Source organism: Protopterus annectens, chromosome 10.part0, assembly GCF_019279795.1.
Source record: "Protopterus annectens isolate FY-2018-M chromosome 10.part0, PAN1.0, whole genome shotgun sequence".
Taxonomy (NCBI): Eukaryota; Metazoa; Chordata; order Ceratodontiformes; family Protopteridae; genus Protopterus; species Protopterus annectens.
Window position 1 is genome coordinate 440,262,417 of NC_056744.1, and position 27,449 is coordinate 440,289,865.

The following is a 27,449-nucleotide window of genomic DNA, read 5'->3' on the forward strand; positions in this document are numbered from 1 at the left end:
TTGAAGTTGTTTTTCCTTTGACACAAGGGGTCTGTGTTGAGGTAATAAAAGGAAGTCTCTGAGCCTTTTCTTGGATTCTGAGTAATCCTGGCCTTCCCAGTGGAAATGCTCCCTCATGGTATGAAGGGTTTCCCCAAAGGAGTAGTCCTCAGGCGGTGAGGCTGATGGAATTGATTCCTCAGCATCAGAATCCTCATAAGGGGGTAGAGAGTATCCTAGGTCTGAGGATGAATCAGAAGAGATGGACACCTGGTCGGATGAGTCATAGTCTGCATCCTGTCTAGGCCTTTTATCAGGAGGGGGATGGGACCCCCTGATCAGAGTGATTAGGTCTTAGGCCATTTTGAGCATTTGTTTCTTAGGCATGGAGGCCTGTCCTGGAGAATGCTGTATTTGTTTCTTTGATTTTAAAGGAGGCTTAGATTTAGCTGAGGGTTTAATGCTGAACTGAGTAGGTCTGAAGACACCCTCTGAAGCTGTGGGTTGCTCAGCTACTCCGGATCCCTCTGAAAGGTTAGTCTCGGTAGGCTGAATAACTTGTGCGTCCGAAGGCCCAGCCATCTCCAAGTGGGAGTCAGAGGCGGCCTGTGGTTCTATAGAAGCAGTAATCAGGGGCTGCGAAGGCGCCTCGCTGAAAACCGGAGAACTGGCGACTGGCCTAGAAGAGGCTTCGTCGTCAGTTTTGGGCCTCGGATGCCTATCCTTGTCTTTGCGCTTTTTGTGTATTCCGGTCGAAGGGAAGTTCCGACAGCATGGTATAATTGAATTTTCTACCAAAATAATGTCGGGCAAAATCAAGCCGATGTTTAATAGTGCGCTTGTTAAACCTAGCACAAAACCGACAACCAGTGACGTCGTGGTCTGGGCCTAGGCATGGGATACAATAGGAATGGAAATCCTTATGAGGTATTTGCTTCCCACAAGAAATATAGTTATTAACTTTTACTGACATCGGTCTGAGGCAAGAAAAAGTTTCCCCAATGGGGTACTTCGCTTTGTAGAAGACTTTGGTTCTTGATTCGGAATGAAAATCTCAGGAGACGGCCGACCGGCACTTGTGAACTGCTTTTGCTTCGGGCACTGCACGGCAAGAAAGACTGACGAAAATGGCGTCGGCTGCATCTTATATACCCCTGTCGCACTGACGTCAGGGAAGAGGCGACAGCAACCAATGCCGGACCAGGACTTTGGAACTCAGGCTGACTGGGGAACTGCCTGACGGCAGGATAACTCAAGTGTAATGACTGCAGCAGTGTAACACGATGAACAACCAGATGTCAAATGGAGAGACTCAGGTCATCTCCAGTGAAGACTCTCACAGAGTGGAGGGAGAGAATGGCAAAAAGGTTCTCCCCAAGGCAGCTGGGAACTCCCTTGAACAAGAAAAGACTCGGGACACTTAGCATAGGGGAATGGAGCAGTCGACACAGGGGGATATCTGGTCCATGTTGTTGGATTCTATTATGGTGCTGAAATGGGCTGAGGAGCTGAAGATCTTGGAACATTTGAATTCAATGGACAGGAAGAGGAGGGAGACGATTATTTTCAGTCCCTTTAGAGGATTTGAGGCCCTTATATCCCTCCCTATGGCCCCAATCACCTTTGTCAACCTTACCACAAAACGCAGAAAAGGAAGATGAGCCACGGGCCAAAAACAGACTCTTGATGACAAACTTGGCCCTTATCTCATTCACAAATATTCTCACAAATAGCATGCTGCAAATTGAGGTGAGTGGCCCCAGACAATATCTATCCTGCACATCTTGAGAAAGGAGCTTGTGGCTGCACACCACACATTTCTACCCTTTGCCATCAAAATGTACATCAACTATTAAACTATTAAGACTAATAAAGTACAACAACTACACACACTGTCCTATCAACAGACAAGCTTTAACACACAAGGCAGGAAAAGCCACTGACAAAAAACACACTACCTAAACCTAAACTACCTAACTACCAACAAGAAATTAACACTGAAAAATCAATACTAACAACTAACTACACTAGGGTAGAGGAAAGGGGAAATGAAATTAAGCTAAAGTACTCACAAAAAGATACACCCCACAAAGCTTGAGACCAAGCTGCTGTCCAGGAAGGCAGTAAACAAGATCAGAGGTAAATGTAATCCTAGTTGGGTTAGGGATTATGGGTACAGGAGGAGGTGCTTGGAGGCTGAAGTCTTTAAGATATGGCTAGTCTCAGATCTGATAACCCACACACTGAACCCAGACAGAAAAGGCAACATTGCATCACTAGATCCAAGGATTTAAACTATGCTTGTGATGTAAATATAACATGTTGGTGAGACAGATATAACTCGCAAAGGTTACCCACAATCTGAAATAGGCTCCCCATCAATGTGAAGCAGAATCCATCCCTAAACCTATTCTAACATAATCTTGACCACTGGATGGGAAACTGAAAATTCACCCCGGTCTGTCTCTGTTAAACAGAGGCCAACAGTAAATACTCCCTAACATACCTCTTACTAAACCTTTAGCAACCTAACATACCCCATGAAACAGACAGCCATGTTAAATGGAGAGACAATCGGGTTGGGTTGGACAACTAAGCTGATAAAGACCTTGGTGGTTGTTAGCCTATTACAAACCTATGAACCTGTTAAGTCAAGACTTGTTACGTTCTAGATACAAAAGTGCTTACTGCTACATTTCAGTTTTTTGTAAGTGTTGAGATTATCTGAGCATGCTGTTTTTATATGATTATTATATCTTGCTCCATACTTCTTTGGCTGTTCTTTGGTCAAGTGTGTATGAGGCCTGCATGACCTTTCTGAAACAAGATCATTCTAACCAAGCAGGAATGCCATACATTTAGTGTGAAGGAAGCTCAACCTTAGAGGTTACCACACCTAGAAGGATCTGAATAACCAATATTTCACAAAAATGGATCAAAGCAGAGGGTCTACTATGAAACAATATTAAAAGAAACATTCCTATCACTTCTTAATAAAGGGGCATACTCTACTTTCTTTTTTTTTAATCTATTTCATTTGTCACCTCTAATAAGAGTTTCTGGATAACTCCTCTCTTTAAACATCTTAATCAACTTGTCACATTCCACCTCAAACTGTTCATGCTTAGATATACAGAATAACCCAATTAAATGCTCTTTTAACTAATTCTTTCATCTGTTACAAGGCTGACTACTCAAAGAAAAAAATTATTGAAAAATGTATCCTTTCTGAAAATATTTAATTTGAACCTACATAATGTTTTAATAAAAGTCTCAACATCCCAGAAATGTTTAACCTCTGTGGGCATTTCAGTAGTAAATACAACAAAAACAGCGGACGTATTGGTATATTCAAAGAATGAAAAATATTCACATTCAGTACCAATCCTTCAGTTTTTGAACAACCAGGAGAAACAACAGGTCTAAGTAGTAGGTTCATAATATCTTTGTGCGTTTTTGGAATACCAAAAACTGCAGAAGTTATCAGATATTTAATAACTAAACAATCCAAAAAAAATAATCCAGTAATTCAAACTTGAGTCTTAACTCACTTAATATTGCTTTTAATAGGATTGATTATTGGTTAACTTCATTCCCTGAAACTGGAATAAAATATGTACAAACATTTAATAATGTTAACATCTTTGCAGAATAATCATACCTGTTCATAAAAAAGCCACCAACGTTTTTTTCTGCTTTAGTTAAATTCATGGACGGCAAGCCACATGTAGGAAAGACTTTGGGGATTTTTTAGGAATTTAGATGCTCATGAATACAAACATAATTATATTATTTTGACTACTGATGTGAAGGATTTATTTTTAGTTATTCATCATGATGTTGGTATGAGGTGGTTTTATGAAGCCCTAGCTACACATAAGGGATTGCCCAATGATACAAAAGTTATAGGTGAATGCATGCACACTGCTGTTAGAAATAAATCTGTATTTTTGGGGGAGAATGTTACCACCAGATTAAAAGTACAGCCATGGGAGCATTACTGGCCCCAGTATTTGCTAATATTATGTGGTAGTGGGTATATATATATATATATATATATATATATATATATATATATATATATATATATATATATATATACACACACACACACACACACACACACACACACACACACACACACACACACACACACACACACATTTTTGGATGTCCTTTCTGGGACAAGATTTGGATGATTACTGGCCCCAGTATTTGCTAATATTATTATGTGGTAGTGGGCATATATGTACATTTCTGGATGTCCTTCTTGGGACAAGATTTGATGAAATTTTTTTGTTATAGCTTTGTATCGACTATGAATATTTTTCATTCTTTGACTATATTAATACTTCAATTGATTTTCTTGTATTTACAACTGAAACAGCCATACTGGTTAAAAAATTCTTGGATGTTGAGATTTTTAATAATAAAACATTACACACGTTTGAATGAAATATTTTTAAAAAGGACACTTTTTCCAGTATTTATTCTTTACAATTAGTCACCCGTGTACAGAAGAAAGGATTAGTGAAAGGGCAATTAAGTAGGTTATCTCATATTATTTCTCAGGACGAACAGTTTGTGGTGGAATGTGACAAGTTGATTAAGATGCTCAAAGAGAGAGGTTATGCAAAAATTCTTTTATTAGAGGTGACAAATGAAAAAGAAAAAAAAAGAAAAGTAGAGAATGCCACTTTATTGGGAAGTGATGGGAATGTTTTGCTTATATGAAGGGATCAAGGTGATAGGAAAAATTATAATAAAGCAGTGGTTTTACCTTTTGAACGGGTGTCTGCAATAAAACCAGCATTGTCCAGGAATTGTGAGGTCATTTTACTTGATTTTAAGAGAAGGAAAAATATAAAATTAATTTTAGAGACAGAACATTACGATTTTAATAACAGTAGGATGAGTAAATGCGGGAGATGTTCCCAATGTCATTTTATTTTGCATGAGGTTAATGTGATACTCCTTTCTTATACTCGTGCTGCCGTCCATTCAGGAGAATTTAATTGTGGTTCTACAGCAGTTGTTTGTCTTGCAATTATGTCTTACCTGTACAGCTATTTATGTAGGTAAGACCGAAAGTGGTTTAAGAACTAGAATATATGAACATGTTTATACAATTAGGAAGGGGGGACACTACTAATACTTTATATAAGAATTCTCAAATATGTAATTCTTTCAAGAAATATTTAGGGTTTGTACTGGAAAACTGTATTAATCCAGAGAATGGGGGTGACTGGAAGACTAAATTGAGGCTAGGGAATATTTTTAGCAGATCCTGTTGAATTTAAATGAATGTTTCTGTTAGGAGCATTTAACTATTAAAGCTGCTTTATCATGGATTTAATCAACTGATTTGTTTTTATTATTTTGTGATGAATTTTAATAATAAATATTTTAATGTGTTTGATTTTTAGGGTTACAATATAGTGATATATATTATTACTATTTAGGAGTTGAACAGGAAGTTGATGAGTCACTCGACTTGCTAGGGTCATGTAAGGTGCGTTTATTCTGATGAAGTTTCCTTTGAGAAACAAAAATACTTAACCTAATTAAAATTTCTGTTCTTCATATGTATTTTTCCTGTGGTTTTCTCCATGCCTTTCAGTTTACTAGTTTTTGGACTTTGTTTTGTCAGTGTTGGTGAGTAAATACTGAATTTTGAATGAACAGAACTTCATCCTATAAATAACTGTTGGGTTTGGTAGCATTATTTATTTATACTTTATGCAAGCTGTGATTAATGTTACAGGGTGACAAAAGTCTGATTTTTCAAAAGAATCATGAGGTAAAATGTTTAATTTGGGAAATTTCTCTGGGAATGTGGGTCACCTCACATATATCACACTATCAGCGCCACAATTTTTGGGGGTTATCTATGCCTAATGAATACTGATTTGCACATGTTGTAACATTTCATGTTAATGTATACATAATATAGTGCTAACTGAATTGTGGTGTACTCGCATTAAAACCCTGCCATGATTCATTTCTACTGAAACGACACACTGGAAAACTTGCAAAGAATCAATTAATGCTTGTCAAGTAATTTCTACATGTTCTGTTGATCAGTTATACTTACAGAATTTGGAGTCAATGGCGCTCCCACCACATCAATGATTGCATCTTTTCCTTCACTCTTCAGATCATCCAAACTGACTCCTAGCTGTCCATCTGTATTGGGCCAGTCTCCTGTTACTGGCCCCAAACCTCCAGCTTTTGCAAGAGCCTCGTAGCGGTGTCTTAACATCTGTAGTTCATACTCACAGCTGGCGTAGGCTTGTTTCAGTTCATACAGTAATACCTGGTCACTCCGCAGCTCATTGAACATCTGCACGATTTCTTCTGTTGGCATGGGGTTCAGATCTAGCAGACAAAATAAAAACAAGCACATGATTCTTCTGGTGCACACAAAACCTGGCTGTATAGCAATGCAGCCCAGTATCAATCTATCACGTTGCTCCGCTAGATGCAAAGTGAGTTTTTAGCTAAATGTCTGGTCTGTTGTCCTGTCAAACATTAAAAACAGCCTTCCCTTATTAAATCTCAAACTTAATACTGAGTTATTGCATTACTTTACTTATGTAAGCTCTTTTAATCTTAAAGTTTGCTATTAGTACTCACCAACTGCTCATCTATATTACCAGTTTTCCCGAAATTATACTAGCTTCAAATGTCATAAGTTCTTTCCACAATAGTAGTATTTTTCAAACACTGAGAATAATGGACAATTACACTCTTAAAATAGCAATGTCAGGTTCTAGAACTGGATTCTATACTAGGTGACTTGTCTGAGATCAGTAAGCTAAAACAATTTGGATACACATTACTGTGTTTTGAAAGCTATCAAAAATAGCTTGGAATAAATCACTTGACAGAGATGCAGAAAGTACAGTTGTGTACATTTACCATAACTGTAGATGTTTGAGTGTATTCACTGTTGCAGTACTAACCAATGGGGTTATATGGTCCCCGGTAGCCCACGATCTGCCAGAATACCAAAGGTAAGTAAAAATGACGTCAGCTGTCGTCGGTTGTAAAGGACGTCAGGGCATCCGATACAAAAGGAGGCAGCTGATGTCACTTCCTCAGTCTTTCTTGCCATAACAGTCAGAAGCCCCCAGAAAACAAGGCTTAAACTAAAATTAGCCTGTACCTTAGGAAAAGAGAAAAAGGGGTAAGGAGGGAGGGAAAGCAGGACTGCAACAATGAATACACTCGAACATCTACATTTATAGCAAGTGTACACAACTGTACTATGTTCATCGTGTTTCACTGTTGCAGTCCTAACCAACGGGTTGATTACCAAAGCCCAGAGAAAAGGGAGGAGGAACCAACAGAATCAAGGATTGGAGATAATGCCCTGCAGAACAGCAATGGCAAACCCTGCCCTGGCTCTTGAAAACAAAGGCAAATTATAATGCTTTGTGTGTGAACAGAAGACCATGTGGCAGCCTCCAAAATGTCTTTAGTAGGGACACCCCTTAAAAAGGCTGCAGAAGTGGAAGCTGCTCTAGTTGAGTGGGTCCTAACCCCTTGAGGAGGAACCTTGCCAAATACAATATGCAATCCATTTAAAAATAGCTTGTTTAGAAATAGCCTTGCCCTGGATTCTAGGGGCAAAACTAATCAATAACTGAGCTGATTTCCGAACGTCTTTAGTCCTATCCAGGTAAAACCTGAGCTGTCTTATGCACATCAAGAGAATGTAGGATTATTTCACCTCTATTTCGAGGATTAGGAAAGAAGATAGGAAGTTGTATGGACTGATTAAGAGTCAGGCTAGAAACCACCTTACGCATAAAGGAGGGGTTGGTTCTCAGAGAGACCCTATCTGCATGGAAAACAAGAAAAGGCTCCACAGCCATCAAAGTATGGAGCTCCGAAACCCTCCTTGCTGAAGTTATAGCCAAGAGGAAGGCAGTCTTCCACGAGAAACTTTAAATGTGCAGTAGCAGCTGGCTCAAAAGGAGGAAGAGTGAGTTTCTATAGAACAAAATTAAGATCCCAGGCTGGAGTAGGTGCCCTTCTGGGAGGATTTAAGTTGCAAGCACCTCTGAGAAACATTTTCATCAGGGGAATGAGAGAAAATGGGTTGTTCAAAAGAACAATGAGCAGAAATGGCTGAAGCATGGATCTTGATAGGGGAAAAAGAAAGACCACCCTGAAGCAAATCAGCCAGGTAATTCCAGGATCAGAGGAAGGGTAGGCTGAGAAGATTCCCCTCTAGCCTGCATCCAATGAGAGAACCTTTCCCATTTGCCAGTGTAGGACTTCTAGTGCTAGGCCTCCAGGCATCCCTCAGCACGTCAACCACCTACTGGGAAAGGAAAGAAGAAAAGGATGGAGTCATACAATGTGCCATGCTGCCAAATGGAGAGACTGAAGATGAGGATGTAGAATGTTTCCCCCTTCCTGAACCAAAAGATCTGGGCTCAGAGGAAGATGCCAAGGAGGAAATTGGGAGAGCCTGCGAAGCAGTGGATACCAATGCTGTCTGGGCCAGTCCGGAGCTATTAGAGTAGTCCTTGGTTGTTAGTCCCTGATCTTTAATAATACTCTGGGAAGAAGAGGAAGAGGAGGGAAGGCATAAACTGACAGCAGCGTCCAATGGAAGGACAGAGCATCCACTTTCCAGGCTCTGCTGTGATGCTGTCTGGTGCAAAAAAGAGGTAGAAGATGGTTGTCTGGAGAGGAGAAAAGATCCACTTGAGGAGTGCCCCATCGTTGAGCGATGCTGTAAAAAACTGCTTAGTTCAGCTGCCACTCGTGAGGATCCCGGGTCTGTCTGCTCAACTGGTCTGCCATAACACTGAGCCTTCCTGGAAGAAACTGAGCTAGGAGATGCAGGCCCAGGGATGCTGCTATGGACCAAAGACTCATGCTCTGTCTGCACAGGAGATGAGAATGAGTCCCTCCCTGCTTGTTGATGTACCACATGACTGTGGTGTTGTCTGTCCTGACAAGCAGGGTCCATGGAGAAAGAAAATGCTTGAAAGCTAGTAAGGCCTGCTGGACTGCCATCATCTCCTTTAAATTTATGTGCAGGTGCATCTGCTGGGCATTCCAACTTCCCTGTAGGCACCTGCCATCCAGGTGAGCTCCCCAGGCGTAGTCCGATGCGTCTGTGGTAAGAACTTGAGTGGCAAGGGGTGGATGAAAAGGCATGCCTTTGTTTTTTAGACAGGCTATTGCCCACTATAGAAACTCTGTCTGCAGACATGGAAGCAGAGGAATTATCACATCCAGGTCCTGTGTGTCCTGACACCAAATGTTCTTGAGGTACCATTGTAATTTCCTCATATGCAATCTTGCATATGGAATCATGAGAATGCAAGAGGCCATGAATCCCAGAGCTTGCAGGTATTTCCTTGCAGGGAGCTAGGACAGGCTTGCCAAGTCCTTGAAGTAAACTGAAAGAGTTGTCTGCTTCTCCTGGGTGAGATATATCATCTGGGCGGCTGTGTTCAGATTCGCTCTCAGGAATGTTATCTCTTTGGATGGCACCATTTTTGATTTTTCCTCGTTGAGAGTGTAACCCAGGGAAGAGAGAAGAGTCTTTACAAATTCTAGATCCTTTAACAGCTGTTCCTGAGAATTCGCTTGCATTAGACATTCGTCCAAGTATGAATAAATCTGAATTTTCTTCTGCCTGCAAAAAGCAATGACTGGAGACAGGCACATTGTGAAAACTCTGGGAGCAGTAGATAAGCCAAAGGGCAGTGCAGAGAATTGATAATGTTGCTTGCCCACCCTGAAACTAAGGTATTGCCTGCAACTTTCCCTGATAGGGATGTGCAGATAAGCTTCTTTGAGATGCAACGTTACCAGCCAGGAATCCTTTTCCAACACTGGCAGCAACTGATGCAGAGTAAGCATTTTGAACTTTGGAATTATCAAGAAAGAGTTCAGGATGGACAGATCTAGGATAGGATGCCAGGCGGCTTCTTGTTTTGGAACTAGGAAAAGTCTGGAATAGAAACCCTGGCCTACCTGCTCAGCGGGAATGGATTCTATTGCTCCCAGATGTAAGAGACAAAATTTGCTTTTCTACTTCTGCCCTTTGGTTTGGAGGAGCATCCAGGAATCCTTTGGGTACCGGAAAGGTGTGGAAAGAAAACTTTTGTCCCAAGGATACAATTCTGAGTACCCATTTGTCGTCCGTGATGGTGGCCCAGATATTTGCAAAAAGGGCCAACCTTCCCCCTAAAGGACTCTCTGGGCAGGCAAGAACAGGCAGAGGTTGGACAGAGTCATTGAGAATGTTTAGATTGAGATGCAGGCTTAGAACTTCTCGTCTTAAAGAAGAAGCCTGCCAACGCTTAGACCTTTGAGGGGTAGCCACCTGTCCCCTAGAAAATTTGTAACCTCTAGTCCTAGAATGGTTCTGTCTGCTGGTATCAGGGAATGTCCAACTCTTAGAAGGGTAATTCTTGCTAAAGCGAGGAGGCTGAACTTGCAGAAAGTCTAACTGTCTGCATAGACTTGGCCTTGTCTTCCATCTTCTTGAGCACTTCCTCTGCTTTGCTGCCAAAAAGACTGTCCTTATGCAAAGGTACATCCAAAAGCTTAGCCTTGACAGGCTCTGGTAGGGGCTGCTCCTTGAGCCAAGCATGCCTTCTAATAACAGAGCCAGTATCTGTAGCCCTACAGGAGGCTCAAGACCACAATGTAAAGAATGTTTGTTGACAAGACTGGCAGAATTCAGCAAATCCTGCATATCCTTACTCTCTGCCAACAGAGGCACACTTGCTATCCTAGACTTAATAGCTTCCAAGGTGTGCTGCTGGTACTTCAGCATATGAAAAAGACAAATAGTAGATCTAATAGCAAGAGTGGCACAGGTATAAACCTTTTTACCCCACCTATCTAGGTTCCTATATTCCCTGTCAGAAGGAACAAGATTTTTAGTAACCGTGGCCTTAACTCCTTTAGGGCCTTGAGAAATAACCTCTGGATCAGCCAACGGATTCCAGAAAAGAAACAAATGAGAATCAGGGACTCTATAGTACCTGTCAGGTTTCCTGGGAGCAGGAGGAACAGAATTTGGAGTCGAGGAATTTTCCAGAAAAACACCACTTCCAACACAGGTGGAATAGCCAAAGGCTTATGCTGAGGCAAATCCAAAAACTCCCTAATCCTTTTCTTGGAAAGGGGATAATCTTGACTTTCCCATTTAAAATGCTCCGAGAGTATTTAAAGTAGCTAACATTATACTTTCCTACTGGGAAAAGAAATTTGTGTTCAATTGTGATTGGAATTTTTATGCTCGTTTTTTGGACATTTGTTTTTTTTGGGTAGAACCCGAGAGTAGGTTTTTAAATTTCTTTAACTATTTGTCTAGCATCACAGATTTCTTAAGATTTACATATGAAATCAATTCTGACGAAATGAGATACTTGGACCTCAGTATCAGTAAGGCTGGAGGGAACTTCAAATCTAGAGTTTACAGAAAAGCATCATTTTCAAACTCTTACCTATATTATACCAGTGCACACCCACATCACCAGAAGAAAGGGGTAGTAAAGGGTCAGTTTGTTCGAATATCCAGAATGACCTCAGATGACAATGATTTTATTAATGAAATTGCTTATCTTATGGATTTGTTCAAAGCTAGGGGGTACCCAGAAAAGCTTCTAGCAGAAGTATACAATGAAGTTTTGGAAGCAAGAAAATCTAGAATTGCCCCCATTTTTGGGAATGACAATCAGGACCTTGAAAATATTCAAACATCGGAGAGGTCAGGTGATAATGGGTACAACAGTGCTTTGGTTATTACTTATGACGGGGATGCTGGGTTGGCCAGAAACATTATAGAAAGAGAATGGAACAGATTTGCTAGTACATCAGACCTACAGTATATATCTGATAAACCTTTTAAGTGTATTTAAAGAAGGGGACGCTGTATTAAAACATTTTGGAGAATGGTACCCCTAGCACAGGTGTTCACCTTTCTAACAAAAGGGGCACACACACAAGTGTGGTTGTTGTGCCCAATGCCCTTATGTCAAAGTTGGAGAGATGGTTCATCTGAAAAGTAGAGGCAGACTTAAGACAAATGGTTTTGATAATTGCAATACTAATGGAATTATTTATTTAGCCTTGTATGACAAATGTGAAGCATTCTATATAGGCAAAACTGAGAGAAAATTAAATGTATAAACACAGGTACGATATAAAAAAGATGAATAGTAACAAATCTCTGTATAAACATACTCTGAACTGTGCAGGAGCTGATTTTCATTTTTATGTAACAGAAATATTGCCCCCATTGATCCTAGGGGTGGCCCTTGGGAAAAATGTCTAGAATACAGGGAACTGTACTGGCAACTAGTTCTTGAAGCTACTAGGTATCCTGGTTTGAATGTGATGGTTTCATTGAAGCCAGTCTTAAAGCTTAGGTCAGCTAAACTTTAAATTATGTGTCTTTCCAGCAGATGGGGCTGTTTAACATTTTGTATGACCTACACAACAGTGTTTTAAATGTGGTTTTACAAGGGTTTTATATTTTTAAACATTTTTTGTTTATAAGTCTTTACAAATTGTAAATAATGTATGTTTTTTACAAGATTCCTGCTTGACCAACAAATGATTTTCTATGCACTTCTGTATTTATTGCGTTTCATTGTTTGTGTATATAGTTTTTTTTGCACTGTGTTTTTAAAAGTATTAATAGTTTGTTAATTAATTAATTGGGGATGTTTCTGTATATAAAGGGGTTTCAGAAGTTGGTATGCTCATCTGAAGAAGTTTTTGTGATGAAAATGCGGTGATACAGTTAATGCATTCTGGATGTGTTTTACGTTTTTTAATATCGTGCACGATCATTAAAACAATGGATTTTATTCTGGTGAACCTTCCAGTGCCTTATTTTTGGTTATCAGTATTTAAAGTATAACCAAAAGAGAAGTCTTCTGGAGGAGAAGCAGAAGGGATGGACTCCTCTGCATCTGAATCCTCAAAAGGAGAGAAAGCCTGAGAAACTTCTTCAACAGAAATGCTAGAAGTATCAGAACCTGAATAAGACAAAGTCTCAGGAGAGACATCCCTACCTCTCTTTGAAGGAGGAGGCTGTGAACCCCCTAATAAGAGTCAAAAGGTCATCAGGCATTTTAACTATTTGAGAATGAGGGGAACGAGAGGAAAGGCTTACGACTGGAAGATTTATCTGCAAGTCTGAAGGACTTGGGAGGCCTGGCAACTGCTGAAGTTGCAGCCGAAGTTGTTGGTATGAGCTTGATGTCGGAACGAAGACCGGCGGCCTAGGACACCGGAGTCAGCTTAGCGGCTCCGGATCCAGCTGAATAGGCAACAGGCGGAAGGTCAGAAAGCAAAATGGAAGCCGGAGGCCTGGGGCCCTCCGAAATGGTCTCAACCGAGGCCTGCGGTTGAAAATCTGCGGGCTGCAAAGGCGTCTCACTGGCTACCGCATGACTGAGACTGATGACCAACTTATCATCATCCGAGGACTTGACCCTCTGAACCCTGTCGCGGGTCCTTATCCTTACGTTTCTTGGGGATACCTGAAGCCTGAAGACCAGCAGCCGCCATACCGACAAACTTGGGCCAAACTCCAAAATGTTTAGCTAAAAGCTCAGCCCGACGACGAATAGTACGCGGATTAAAGGAAGCACAGAGCTCACAATTAGGAACATCGTGGTCAAGGCCTAAACAGATAATACAATAGGAATGAAAATCTCTATGAGGAATCTGCTTTCCACAGGTAAGACAATTATTAACTTCTTCTGACATTCGTTAAGGCAAGAAAAGAGGATCCCCAATGGGGTACATAGCTGTAGTTGACTTCAACTTTGTAGTCGGAAACAAAAAAGGTAAACTGCCGACTGGCACTTGTGCAAGAAATGCTTCTGCTTCGGGCTCCATGGCAAGGAAGACTGAGGAAGTGACGTCGGCTGCCTCCTTTTGTATCAGATGCCCTGACGTCCTTTACAACCGACAGCCGATGTTTACTTACCTTTGGTATTCATGGCCAATCGAGGGCTACCGGGAGCCGGATAACCCCATTGGTTAGGACTGCAACAGTGAAACACGATGAACTACTATAAAGAATATTCAAAATGGAGAAGCTTAGATTGTTGGCATTTAGAACAGAGGTTAAGATTTTCAAATAAAGAAAAAAAAAATCACCCCCACCAATGCTAATAAGAGCTACAAACAGATACATTCTCAACTTAACAGGGAAATCGAACAGCCAAGACTAGTTGACTACCCACTTGTAGGGGGATGAAGGGAGGGTATCTCTGACCCATAAATGAAGATCCTCTTCACAAATCCCCTGATATGGTTGGAACATATCTGTTATACCAAACACTGATGGACCTTTTCTTGATGGGCAACATGGCTAGTTTGCATCCCTAGCAGTAAATCTACCAAAGTGGGAGAATCCAGAAGATTGCAACTGGACCAGTGAGAAGGTGGAGTACTGGCAACAGCCAGCCAGAAAAGTTGGATTTCATGAACAAAGACAAGATAAAATGCCTGGAAAGGGACCATCATGGGTCAGAAAAAACAGCAACTAGGCTACCAAGGGAAAATCAAATAAGCACAGAGATGTAGTCACTCAAAGAGAAGCAAAAGACATAATGCCCAAGGGTGCAGAGAAAACAACTGTTCCCTTACAAAAGGCAAAAACAAGTTTGAACTTACAATTCCCGAGCAACAAGCACAGCTACTTCAATGGAAGCCTCTAGAAGCCTGCACCATTCTCTGCCATAACAAGTCATTTAAAACTCCATGCTTGTTTCTTAAATGCAGGGAAGATGCAGACTTCTTATAAGAAGGGGAAGAGAGACAAGTCCTTCAAAGGGCCAAGAAAGGCAGTTCCTCACAAAAAGGCTCAGAAAACTGCCACATCTAGAAAGAGATGCAGTCATTACAAGAATAGATTACCCAGTGATGACTTTCCACATCATGGGGCAAAAAGACACTCAAGAGAGAAAGAAATCCTGTTGAACAAAGTTGAAGTCCACCAAGGGGAAAAGATGTCCAAAAAATAGAAAGCATCCCTGTTACAGATGGTTGCTTGATCAGCTCGAGCTCTGCCCCTGCCCTTGAAGTGGAAACAAGGCACAGCAATGTACCCCCACATATCCTGGAAACCATTAAACTGAATGTTGTTGTACAATGTACATCTTTATCCACATGCAGAAGTAAATCTAACTGAGCTCAAGTGGAAGGATTCCAACAGCTCCTGGCCTTTCTTCTGAGACCAGCTGGAAACTGGATAGATAAGGGAGACAATGGCCTTGGTGAGTCACCATACACAAAAAATGAACCAGTTCTGACTAGCCACATGAATAGCTCTTAAAGGTGCACAAGGCCACATAACTCCTCTTCCTCATTTTGGCCACCAATGAGGGTCAAAGACAAAGTCAACTGTGTACCTAAACTATAAAATGAGATACAGAATAAACTAGAAAATGAATGAATTCCCATTAAAAGCAAATAACACCCACTCACAGGTTCATAGGTAAGCACTAGGCTAAGTGTCCTTATGGGCCATTGTAAGCCTAGCCAGTTTCCCTTTTGTGCTCAAAATAACCTAACCCATTTGATTATAGACTGGCCTTTCCCATTCCATGGTTGATAATTACATATCACCCCTAATGAAAATAATTGGGATCATATTGTAGATAATTTGAGAAGACCCATGCATGGGATAAACCATTTGGGAGCTGCATCTGTCCATTAGAAGTACAGGGGACAGTCCTGGGGTAAATTTTCTTTTTCCCATCCACAGATCTAAGTTGTACTTGAAAATGGACACAGGTGAACTTTGTTTATGTGGATGGGGAGTCTGTTCTATAGCAGCAGTATCCTCTACGAAATATAGAAATATAACTGCCCTTCCAAACTGTTCTACTGATGTTATAGAAGAGGATTAGTTCCCTAGGCAGAGTACTTCTGATCCCATTTGATTTGCTGATGTGCAGTAAATCCCTCCGTAATGGGTCAGAGGATGCCTTGTATGCCAGAGACAAGTTACTTCTTAGCATTCTGTAGTATACTAAGTATAGTGACAGAACTATGAGTTATTTCAATGTTGTTTAGGCCTTGAATCTTTGTATCTCTGTAGGCATCCCAATTGCTGCATGTGTCTGTGTGTCCAGACAGATCCATTCTACAGGAGGTATTACACTGAATAACTGGCCTAATGAGGGCTGAGTACAAGGGAGCAATGACATCCTCAGATCTAGACAAAATCCCTTTGTTTATACACTGTGCAATATAGAATGCCTTTCGTACAAGGCACATGATGGTCAAAAGTTCATTCACTGTCCACATAAGTTCCCAAATCACAAACAACTGGATCAACCCTTAGGGGCACATTGTCAATGTGGTAGTTTCTTGGGGTAGATGACTTCTCAAAGGATACAATAATGCATTTTTTGGCATTTCACTTCAGACCATGATTTTTTTACAATATTTACTTATTAGAGACAAACGTTCCTCCAAGATGGCTATATCATTTGGGGATTCAATGACTGCTTCTAGCTTGCAGTCATTGGCAAACTTAGTCAGCAAGAGCCCTTTGGTATTGGCTTTTACTTCAGAAAAGTAGATGCCAAACAGGACAGGTCCCAGCATTGAACCCTGGGGGACTCCATTAGTGAATGGTCTCTTTCTGGAGGTAACTTTCCCTATTTTGATTATCTGTGTCCTATCTGTTCCCCAGTTGGCAATCCAGTGGGTGACACAGAGTTATTCACAGTTTACTTAGCTTTTCTACTATACCGGTGTGTGGAATTGTGCCAAACGTTTTGTGCAGGTCAAGATATGTGGTATGTACCAGTTTTGGATCCCTACTGAAATACTGGAACTGGCAAAGCTGAGAAAAAAGACTGAAAACCCAGAGAATGGCGAATCTCTAAAATTGCTCTTCTCCTTAAACTTCCTTTTTCGGGGTGCTCATGTTAGGCAAAAGCTCCCCCATACCCCAAGAACTTGTATATACCAAATCACAGATTGCCATATCTCAGAGAAAAGGGAATACTTCAACAAATGGCATCTCGGACTTGGTATATACAGGTCCGATCTCTTGGCCATTCAGTCTCCATGTTTCAGGACTTGTATTATTGGGTCCTGATATTTTAAATGGTTACCACTCTTTTGCCTTCATAAATTGCTTTGGTGACCTTTTCAAAAAATCCACCAGGCAGAGTAAGCAAGACCTACCCCTGACGAATCCAAACTGAGATAGGTCTCATGTTTGGAGGTTCTTTAAGTCCTGCCAGATTAATTCCACAAGTCTTTCTATGTCTCTGCACATGAGGCCATTCAGACTTATCAGTCCGTAATTGCCAGGGTCTGTGGCAGGTCCTCCCTTTCTCAGGGGCATGACTGTAGCTATTCTCCATTCGCTTTGTACAAAACCTGTATGGAGGCTGAGAATGAACAGTGTTGTTAGGGGTGTAGCTAAATCATGTTTCATGCTATTTAAGATGCATCTAGGGATGCTGTCAGGACTCATTGATGCCGTATTTTTAAGCTTTTGATAGCACTTTTAGGACTTGGTCTTGTTTGATAGCAGGGAGGGGTGAGAGGGGTAAAGACAGAGCTAAATTTATGAACCAGTAGATTAGGTACATCTTCAGTCTCAGTGCAGGTAACACTGTTCACAATCAGCTCAGTGCACTGTTATATTATGTTTTTGAGATTTCTAATATAAATGCCTTGCGTTTGTCTTTGGCTTGGGTAGCTATTTTAGCCTCAGACTTGGCTTTGGTGGATTTTATTAAGCTCCAGCATTGTTTATTTTGGCGACAAGGGTTCTAACATTCTGGGAATTCTCTTCTTACTTTTGATCAAAATTCTTTTCCTTTTATTATAAAGCTTGTTAATAGTATGGTTCTATCATGTGGGTTTATTTCTGGGGTTTGCCCTGCACTTGCTCCTATGGGGTATAGCTGCATCTATGCAGAGGTTTACATGCTGGTAGTTTGGTGGTGTATATTTCTGTACACTCAGTAGAGTTAACTGGTTTTGATGGGGATTTGAAGCTTGCCAATGTATCACTTAGCGGTATGCAGTTTGTCCTAAAGAAATTTCTACAGGTACCTTCGGCAGAATTGATCTCTGGTTTCAGTTTTAATTCAAAGGAGATTGCTTCACAGTCAAACCTAACAAGTAGTGAAGATATGCAAGGGAAGGTGGAAGAATCTCCCACATTAAGAAGGGCAAGATCCAAGATGTTATTCCCCTAGTGGGTACTCTGATTGTTCCTGAGTATTTGTATTGACAAAGTCCAGGAATATCTGTGCTTGTGCAGTAGTGGTGGTGTAGGTTTTCCAGTCTACAGCTGAATAGTTTAGATCACCTAGGAAGCTGGTACTGGGTTTACTATGGAGTTATTTTAGGTCATGCAGATAGGGACTGTGGCCTTCTTTTGTCACAGAGGAAGTTCTATAGCTAGCTACTATATGGTATGGAGCCTTTCTGATGGTTATTTGGACAGCATGTAGCTCTCGTGCATCGTGCTGCTTTACCATCCTAGATGTGAAACTTTTCTGACTTTAGACCGATACAATTCCACATTTTTCCCCTCCTGCGCAGTAGCTGATCTAAATGTGTGGAAGGCACAGCCAGAGTGCTCTCTGCTATGTTAAAGCATGTTTCAGTCACAACACAGGCATCAATGTCTTCCAAGCTGAGAAGGGCTCGAGGGAGTGGAGTTTGTTTAGGCCTCTAGCATTAATCAGCAACACCTTCATATTTTCCTTTGCTTGTTTCACCATGTTGGTAGATTTACCAGGATGGCATTGCCTAAAAAAGGCATTATGGAGTGGACAATGTATTTGTCAATAATCAAACTCTAGAGGTGACAGATGCAGGCCATCCCTGGCAAAGCAGCATGGTCTATCGATCATATCCTCCCAGGCTGACAAATATTGGACCCCCCAAAAACTAAGCCAATTACTGAAGTCAATTATTTTTTGCTCATACAGTGGCATCATCCTTGGAGAATGTAGAATGCTACTCAGTGCTAGGCTCATACCTACCTTGGACACGCAGTCTGACAGCTTCATCATGTCTCTCTCTAAATAATCCAGGGAGGTACACCTCAAATCATTAACACCAGCATAAACTGTGACAGAGTGATACTGGTACTTGTTATTCAAGAACTTGAGTGCAGGCATGATTGGATGGATCCTGGCACAAGACAAGCAACTAGCAGTCGCTCTTTCCTTGCTCAGCCTGGTAAAAGGAACATCTGTATGACTTACAATGGAGTTACCTATAACAAGAATGTTTGGTTGGGTTAATGTCCATCTTACGGGCACCTTGTGCTATGTGAGGACATGGGCATAATATGCTGAGTGTGCTTTTTGCCTGTGTTGTATTTTGGAGGTCTTCCAGGTTTAGGAAAGTTAATCTTTAGAACCTCAGCACATGATGGATTATGTGTATATTGAAGGCCTTGGAGAGGTATGATATTTTGTGTACTGTCGACGATTTTGGTGTCTGAGTTTACAGTGTGCAAGATTTTTGCCTCCAGGGATATCACATATGTATCTCTCTCATACACTGTTATGCTGTTTGAGTACTTGAGGACAGTCTGACAGCATGAGACAATTCTTACACTGGTCAAGTTACTAATCTTAATAAGGCTGCCTACAGAAGTTGTGGGGAAGTGCTGGTCTTAATTACTGACAGGAATAACTCTGCGGGCAGGGGTAACTAGAACTACTCGGAGTTTGGTTTAGAATAATGTTTCAGTGGACTTGATATTGAGTATTTAAATTTCAACTAGCCTGGAAACCTTCTGCCATCTGCAAGAACCAGTAAATTAACTACAGTTAAAATCACCAATTTGATACAAAAAAAATCGGTGCAAGCAGTATCAGTACACTTAATATTAAACAAGTTTATCAAAGGTCTTTTAGTTTGAGTTTAAGGGGAGAAAATTTGCAAAGTGATACTTAACTGTTTATTGTTAACCACCAACAAACGGGGAGGGAGGGAATTATGGTGTCAAGTTATCAGTAGGCAACAACAGATGCACTAGGTTTAAGAATACAAACACAACCACAACAGGGTGGGTGGGAGGGAAAATAAAAACACATATCAGTCTTTTTCTGACTTGTAGAAGTATTACAGTGCAACAGTAAAGCAAAACAGCACCTTTGGAATTTACAGATCCTTTAGCTCTGAGATGATTGGCCTGGAACTACCCTAATGCAAAGACAAACCATGAACTAGCCTGACATACACTCAAGTACAACAAATCCAATGTTGTCCACTTTCACCTGATTCAATAAATGGGACTTGGATCTGGCCTTGACATCTCCAAACCTTCGGATCCAGGGCTCTGACCCCTCCCTTAACCATAATTCCCTTACCATCCTCAAAATACTTCAGATCCCATTTGTCACCTGAATGGAATGGTCTCAGGCTCTTAACTCCATGACTCTGATAAGGATTTTTGCTCACTAGAATTACTATCTTTATAACAATTTTCTGCTTAGCTGTAGCTTTGTATTTGCTACCTCCCCGATCTTGTATACATTACTAAGAAAAAATGGATCTATTCTACTTTGTAAATTTTTGTAGGCCTTGTTACAAAAGTTAGCAGTTTGGTGTACTTTAGTTAAGGTTTACAGTTGCTGTTTTTGTCATACATTTTTAGTGGTTGCCTTGTCTTTCTTCACCTTACTATTTTATATGCAAACAAATGGCTGATGAAGAATTTTAAAAAGTATACTAAATGTGGCCACAGAATTCCCCCACAAGATCCCCACTACCTTTGTGTGTACTGTCTGGGAATGGCGCATCAAGACATGGAATGTAAAGCCTATGCTTCTTTTGGCCACAAAGCTCTTTAGAGCAGAAGGGATAAATTATTAAAAAGTCTTCCTGCTCCATCAAGCAAATGTGTTTCTTCTCCTGCTTCTTCGACTCCTAAGGACAAGGAGAAAGAGAAAGAAGCTCAAAAATGAAGGACCCTACTCTCAAAATTAAGACTCCCGCGAAGGGCATTGAGAGACCCAAGAAATAGTCCTAAGACCTCACAGCCTCAGTGGGTCCAAAAAAAGTCCAAAGTCTTCGGATCAAAAGCCATATGATCATCATCTCCACCTTGACTTTTTTTCTCTGAAACCAATTAGCCCTGGACTTCACTCTCCAACTTTGCAACATGGATCAAGGGCATCCTCGGTTGCATCTTCCAGATCTTCCTGTTCTTTGAGAAGTCTCACTGAAGCTGACATCAACAGAATGATGCAGAGATTCCTTCGGACACAGATACAGTTGGGGGTCCTCTAGACCCCACCCCCTTTGGTAGAGTCAGGAACACTGCCATCGACCACCCCCTTACAAATCTACTACAGGTCCGACCCTCAAAACCTAAGCCCTCAGATGCCAGTATGACAGGAGCCCCAAAGTCAACTGATGATGCTTTGCACTTCAGTCCCGACTATTAATCAGTCTCTCTCTCGACTCCGAATTAGTCAGATCAAGATGAAAGTTGGAGCTGAAGCTTCTGGGATGGTGTGCAGGGGGATGGGTCAACTCTGAAACTGTCAAAGCTATCCCTTACACTCAGGGTGTCTTGCTCTAGACAGCTTGACTTTGATGCTTGCCTCTAAGCTGGGATGGATTGGAGCTTTGGGATCTCTCCCTGTTCCACAAACTAGAGAGACCTCATCACCTCAGAATTCCACCACGGCTTTTGACGCCTTTGAAAGGGTCCTCTCAATATCAACAGAAGTGCTTCTATCTTATTTGGATCTGATCCATCCTCCAATACAATCTGCTCAGAAATCCACTCCTTGTCGACAAGGACAGCCATCTTCCTAGAACATTGGAGAAATTTTCTCCTTGAGCTTCCAGTCTGATTCAGACCCGTCGCCAAATGTTCTTCAGTGACAGGTACACAGAAAACAGGCTTACAAATGGAAGCATTTGGATTCAACCTGAGAATCCATCACAGAAGATGCGGATTTGGATGAAGCGGAGGGTTTCCCCAAGACCCCCCCCCCTTTGCAGTGGTCTCTTTTGGCGAAATTCTGGAACTGGCAAAACAAAGAGGGCTATGGCCCACAGATACATAGAATCATACGATCATAGGAAATTACTAGGCTATTGGCCCCGAGGCCCTTACAAGCCCAACGAAGAATTTAGCCCATGTTCTGACAAGTCAGCACAGAATGCCCCTGTCCAGCAGGGACACAGGTGGAATCCCAGGGTTGTATTTTCTGTTCTGTTCAAAGCAGCCCTCGCAAGTATGGTCAGCGCACAAGGTCAAGAAGCATGAACAATATTTCAAAAAAAGAAGGCCAGCACCCAGAGAGTACAAAACATATAATTATTGTGGCTACACCGAAAAAATACCACACAATCAGACCGGTTTTGGCAACCTGGCTTCTTCAGTGATAAACAAACATACCATTTGGACATAATTCTATACCATGGTTAATTAAACAACTAAAGAATTTAAAGCAACATTACCATAAGGCTAAAGACCCAACAGTATATTATAAATTATCATTGGGCCAGGGTTAAACAAACCCCCCCAACCTAATTATCCAATTGTTTTCATTTTTTATTTAGTAGGGCATGCTACCCTAATTTATTGGACCTATCCCCCTGGATTTTGTCAATGACCATAAAATTAAATCTGGCTGTAGTATGGCTCAATGCATGTTGGTATAAGGCACTGGATGTCCGCTTGTATTTTCTGTTCCCATCCAGTTACTCAGGTTGCACTTAAAAAGGGTTAATGAGGTACTCTGCTTGATGTGGAGCGGGAGTCTATTCCACAGAAGGGGAGTCTCTGGGACACAAATCTGTCACGCCAACAAGTCCTACTGTCACAGACCAGGTTGAGGTCGCACACGCAGGTTACTCGAGTGGAGCTTGACTTGCGGATATGCAGCAGTCCCATCAAGGTGGGGACTGAGATTGCTATGTATGCCAGACAGAGGTCACCTCTGAGGAGTCTGTAGGAGACAGAGATGAGGGGGACAGGGCCTTTAGCCTATGTGTGTAGGGTAAATGTTTGAGGCTCTGGATTCTCCTGGTGAGGAACCTCTGTGGTCTCTCCAGCTGATGCATGTGCTTTGTGAGGTACATGCCGAAAGGGGCATTGTACTCAATAATGGGTCTTATAAGGGAAGAATACAGGGATGTTATGACCACCTTGTCCCCGGATGAGATCACCTTACTAATGAGGTGGGCCATGTAGAAAGCTTTCTGTACAATGGAGGCAATATGGTAGTCAAGTCAGTTTGCCATCAACCTGGGTGCCCAAGTCCCTCACGAATGACTGCGTGCTTAGGAACTTGTTATTAATGTGATCATTTGTAGGGATGTCACTCACCCCAAAGGGGATGATGATGCATTTTTTTGGCATTCAGTTTGAGGCGATGTTTCTGGCACCTGTCATTTGTTTGGGTGAGACCCTCTTGAAGGATGTCCACATCACTAGGGGTATTTATGACAGTGCCCAGCTTTCAGTCATCTGCAAACTTGGTCAGCCATAGTTCACAGGTTTTGGCCTGCACCTCAGAAAAGTATATTCCAAACAACAAAGGCCCCAAGACCAATCTCTGGGGTACACCGCTCGTTAAGGGTGGACTGCTTGATGTTGCTTCCCCCATTTTGACTAGGTGGGTTCTATCAATGAGCCAGTTTGCTACGCATCTTGTAACATACAGATTCATGCATAGTTGTGAGAGTTTATCTGTTACACTCAAGTGGGGAATAGTATCAAAAGCTTTGGCCAGGTCAAGGTAGGCAGTGTGCACAGTCTTCTCCCCATCCATGGCTTTGGTGACTTGTCTCAAAGAAGTCGACCAAATTTTACAGGCATGACCTTCCCTTGATGAAACCAAAATGTGTGGGATCGAGTGTTTGGAGGTTGCCAATGTCCTTGTTAATGAGGTCCATGACGATCCGCTCCATGGCCTTGCAGATCAGGCTAGTTAGGCTGATGGGTCTATAATTTCCCTGATCGGTGGACGCTTCACCTTTGTGCAAAGGGATGACAGTGGCTGTCCTCCCCTCGGCTGGGATGAAGGTGGTACTCGGGCTTTGGTTGAATAGGCTGCCTAATGGTGCTGCAAGCTCCTGCCTAAGTTCATGTAGGATGCAGCCTGGGATGTTATCAGGTCCCATGCATGCTGTATTTTTTTTTTGCCTTTGAGAGGGCAGTGATGACTTGCTCCCTAGAGATAAGAGGAGAGGGCAGGTGCTGGGGATGTCCTGATTTACTGATGGGGTGACATAGGGGTTAAGTTTTCAATGAACCTTTCTGCCAGCAGGTTGGCTATATCCAAGGCATCTATGTATGTGGTGTCCTTGACCACCAATTCTGAGCAGATCTGGGTGCTCCATCTTAAACATGGCTCCATGCTACATCTTCCCCAGAAGAATTTTTGTTCCTGGAGGCTTTTGGAGCTTGGTCTTCTACCACCTGGGTGGTTCCTCTCCCTGACTAGGTGACTCAATGGGTTTGGAAGTAGCCCAATAGACCAGATCCAATACCTAAAAAAATAAGACAAGATTTTAGCAGCACCAAAAGACAGAGCTCACTGGAGTAAAAGTCCCCTCTTAGATGCTACAGTCGTATGGGCAGCCATGAAGAAAGAACTCTCTGAAGAGAGCTCCTCTGTCCATCTCCCCTAACAGGGAATCCCAGGCAGATCTGGAAAACAGACATACACTTCAGTGACTTTTTCCCTAACAGGGCTTAACTGCCTTGCCCATATTATTTGATTCCAAAGACAACTGATAAAGGAAATCAGAATTTCTCTTTCTGGTAATTATCCAGCAGATATCCAGAAGACCGCAGAATCCCAGCTATCTACCTAATCTTTCATCTCTAATATTTCCATACCCCTGCTTTCAGATGAAGCTGATGGAACAGTCAAGGCAGCAAGTACCAGCAAAGCTATACATTGTCATGTCTTAATGCAGTTGTGTGATTTTTGTGGAAGGTTTTAAGGCATCACTCATGAACGTACCCTTTGATGGTACATCTTGTTTGGTCCAAAGGTTAAAGAAACATTCACTAGAAGCAAACAAGATGGCAATACCCATTCTGGCACTGGAATCTACTTCTCAGTGAACCTTCTCGAGGAATCAACAAGGAGGGAAGAAGATGTGGTTCTGGAAACCACAAATTTTTAACCAGTATGCTTCTTCAGAAACACCCCTCGCAGCATAGGAAGGGGCAACTTTAATGGACGTCACCCTAGGGGGAAGGGTGGTCTGCAAAAAGTACAGTTTTGTACCTACCATAAATGTAGATGTCCGAACTGGATAGCATCTGCAGTCATAACAAGTGGGTTGTCCTGTCGTCAGGCAGCCCTGCAGTCGGCAGTTCCAAAGTCGGGTCGGCTTCGCTGATGTCGCCTCCACCGCGTCATTTCTGTTGGTCTTGGGTATAAAAGCACCAGCCGACGCCATTTTCCTCAGTGTTTCTTGCCCCAGATGCCAGTAGCCCTCTTGCAGGCTAAAATTTGGATAGATGCCAATGTTTCCAAATAGATAGAGGTAAACACAACAATAAGCATATATGTACATATATACAAACAAATACACCATAAAAGACTCCCCAACAGCTAGCTATTAGGAGGGTAAACACCCTAGGAGTACCACAGAGGGAAGGAGGGAGGGTAATCCTGACTGCAGATGCTATCCAGTTCGGACATCTACATTTATGGTAGGTACAAAACTGTACTATGTCCTTCATGGATGCATCTGCAGTCATAACAAGTGGGTAGAATACCATAGCCAACTAGGAGAGGAGGATAAAAGTAGATTATGGTGTGTTTAGGATCCCTTGCAGTACAGCAGTGGCAAACCCTGCTCGGGATCTGGAATATAGAGGCAAATTATAATGCTTGGCAAATGTATGCACGGAGGTCCAAGTAGCCGCCTCAATAATGTCTTTGGTTGCCACTCCTCGTAAGAAGGCTGTGGTAGTGGCTGTTGCTCTTGTAGAATGAGGTCTTATGTTCTGTGGAATTGGTTTTCCATGGAAGGAGTAACAGTATTGTATGCAATTTCCTATCCATTTGGAGATTGTCTGTTTGGAAATAGCTTTTCCTTCCCTTCCTGTTGCATAGGCTACAAAAAGTTGGTCAGTCTTTCTGCTATTTTTGTTCTGTCCAAGTAGTAGCGTAGCTGTCTATGTACATCCAAGGTATGCAGTATTCTTTCCCTCTGTTTTGTGGGTTGGGAAAGAAGGTAGGTAGGTGGATTGCCTGGTTCAAAGATACTCTGGATACCACCTTGGGCATAAATGTAGGATTAGTCCTCATGGACACTCTATCTTGGTGGAAGATTAGGAAGGGTTGCACTGCCATTAAGACCTGTAGTTCTGAAACCCTCCTTGCTGAAGTAATTGCCAGTAGGAAAGCAGTTTTCCATGACAGGTGTTGTAGGTCTGCTGTTGCTGCTGGTTCAAAGGGTGATAGTGTCAACTTTTCTAGCACAAAGTTTAAATCCCAAGCTGGTAATGGTGGTTTCCTTGGAGGTTTTACATTCTTGATTCCTCTGAGGAACTGCCTGAGCAAAGGTCAAAAACAGGTGGATCAAAGCTGTATTCTGCTGAAATAGCTGATGCATGTATCTTGATGGAGGAGTAGGACAGGCCTGAATGAAGAAGTTCGCCAGATACTCCAGAATGTTAGGCATATCTATGTTTGACACATCTTTTCCTCTTTCGGTACTCCAAATGACAAACCTTTTCCATTTTCCAGCATAGTTCCTTCTTGTTGAAGGTCTGCGTGCTTCAAGAATAATGTCTTTAACTCTTTGAGAAAGTTCTGGATTAGCTGCTGCTATGTGATGTTCCATGCAGTCAGTTGTAGCGTTTTAGGTTTGGATGTATGATGCTGTAGTTGTTCTGAGTTAACATCAAAGGCATCAGGGTATTGGCCACATATTGTTCGAGACATGCTCTTCAGTAGTGGGTACCAGTGTTGTCTTGGCCAGTTTGGGGCTATCAGGATTATCCTTGGACGTTCTTCCTTGATTTTTAGTAGTACCTTGTGTATCAAAGGAAGAGGTGGGAATGCATATGCTGTTAGGCCTTTCCAGTTGAAGGAGAGTGAGTCCACTTTCCATGCTAGTGGATGGAATGTCCTTGTGCAGAATTTTTGAGCTGGTGATTGAGAGGTGATGCGAATAGGTCTATCTGTGGCATTCCCATTTCTTTGAGATGGTCTTGAAGATGTCCGGTGCAGTTTCCATTCGTGGGCATCCAGTGGTTCTGCTTAATATGTCTGCTAGAGTATTGTCTTTCGGTACAAATATTGCCTGTAACTGAATGTTGTAGCTGAGTGCCAGGGTCCACAGCTCCAAGGTCATTCTGCATAGGGGGTATGAATGAGTGCCTCCCTGTTTGTTGATGTACCACATGACTGTGGTGTTGTCTGTCCTTATCATCAACTGGCCCTCTTTGAGGAATGGTTTGAACTTTTGGATTGCCA

The 27,449-nt window shown here is 41.9% G+C and overlaps 2 protein-coding genes across 3 annotated transcripts in view; one reads left to right on the forward strand and one right to left on the reverse strand.

Annotated features, from left to right (window-relative positions):
- TMEM53 (transmembrane protein 53) overlaps positions 1-27,449 on the forward strand; it is a 672,461-nt gene that overhangs the window by 452,400 nt on the left and 192,612 nt on the right. The window lies entirely within an intron of this gene.
- The window catches only part of LOC122814172 (DNA methyltransferase 1-associated protein 1-like), a 52,887-nt gene continuing 31,481 nt past the window's right edge, over positions 6,044-27,449 (reverse strand). Inside the window, exon 2 of the mRNA XM_044086783.1 lies at positions 6,044-6,357. Coding sequence (XP_043942718.1) covers positions 6,044-6,357 — 314 coding nt within the window. The remainder of the gene's footprint in view (positions 6,358-27,449) is intronic.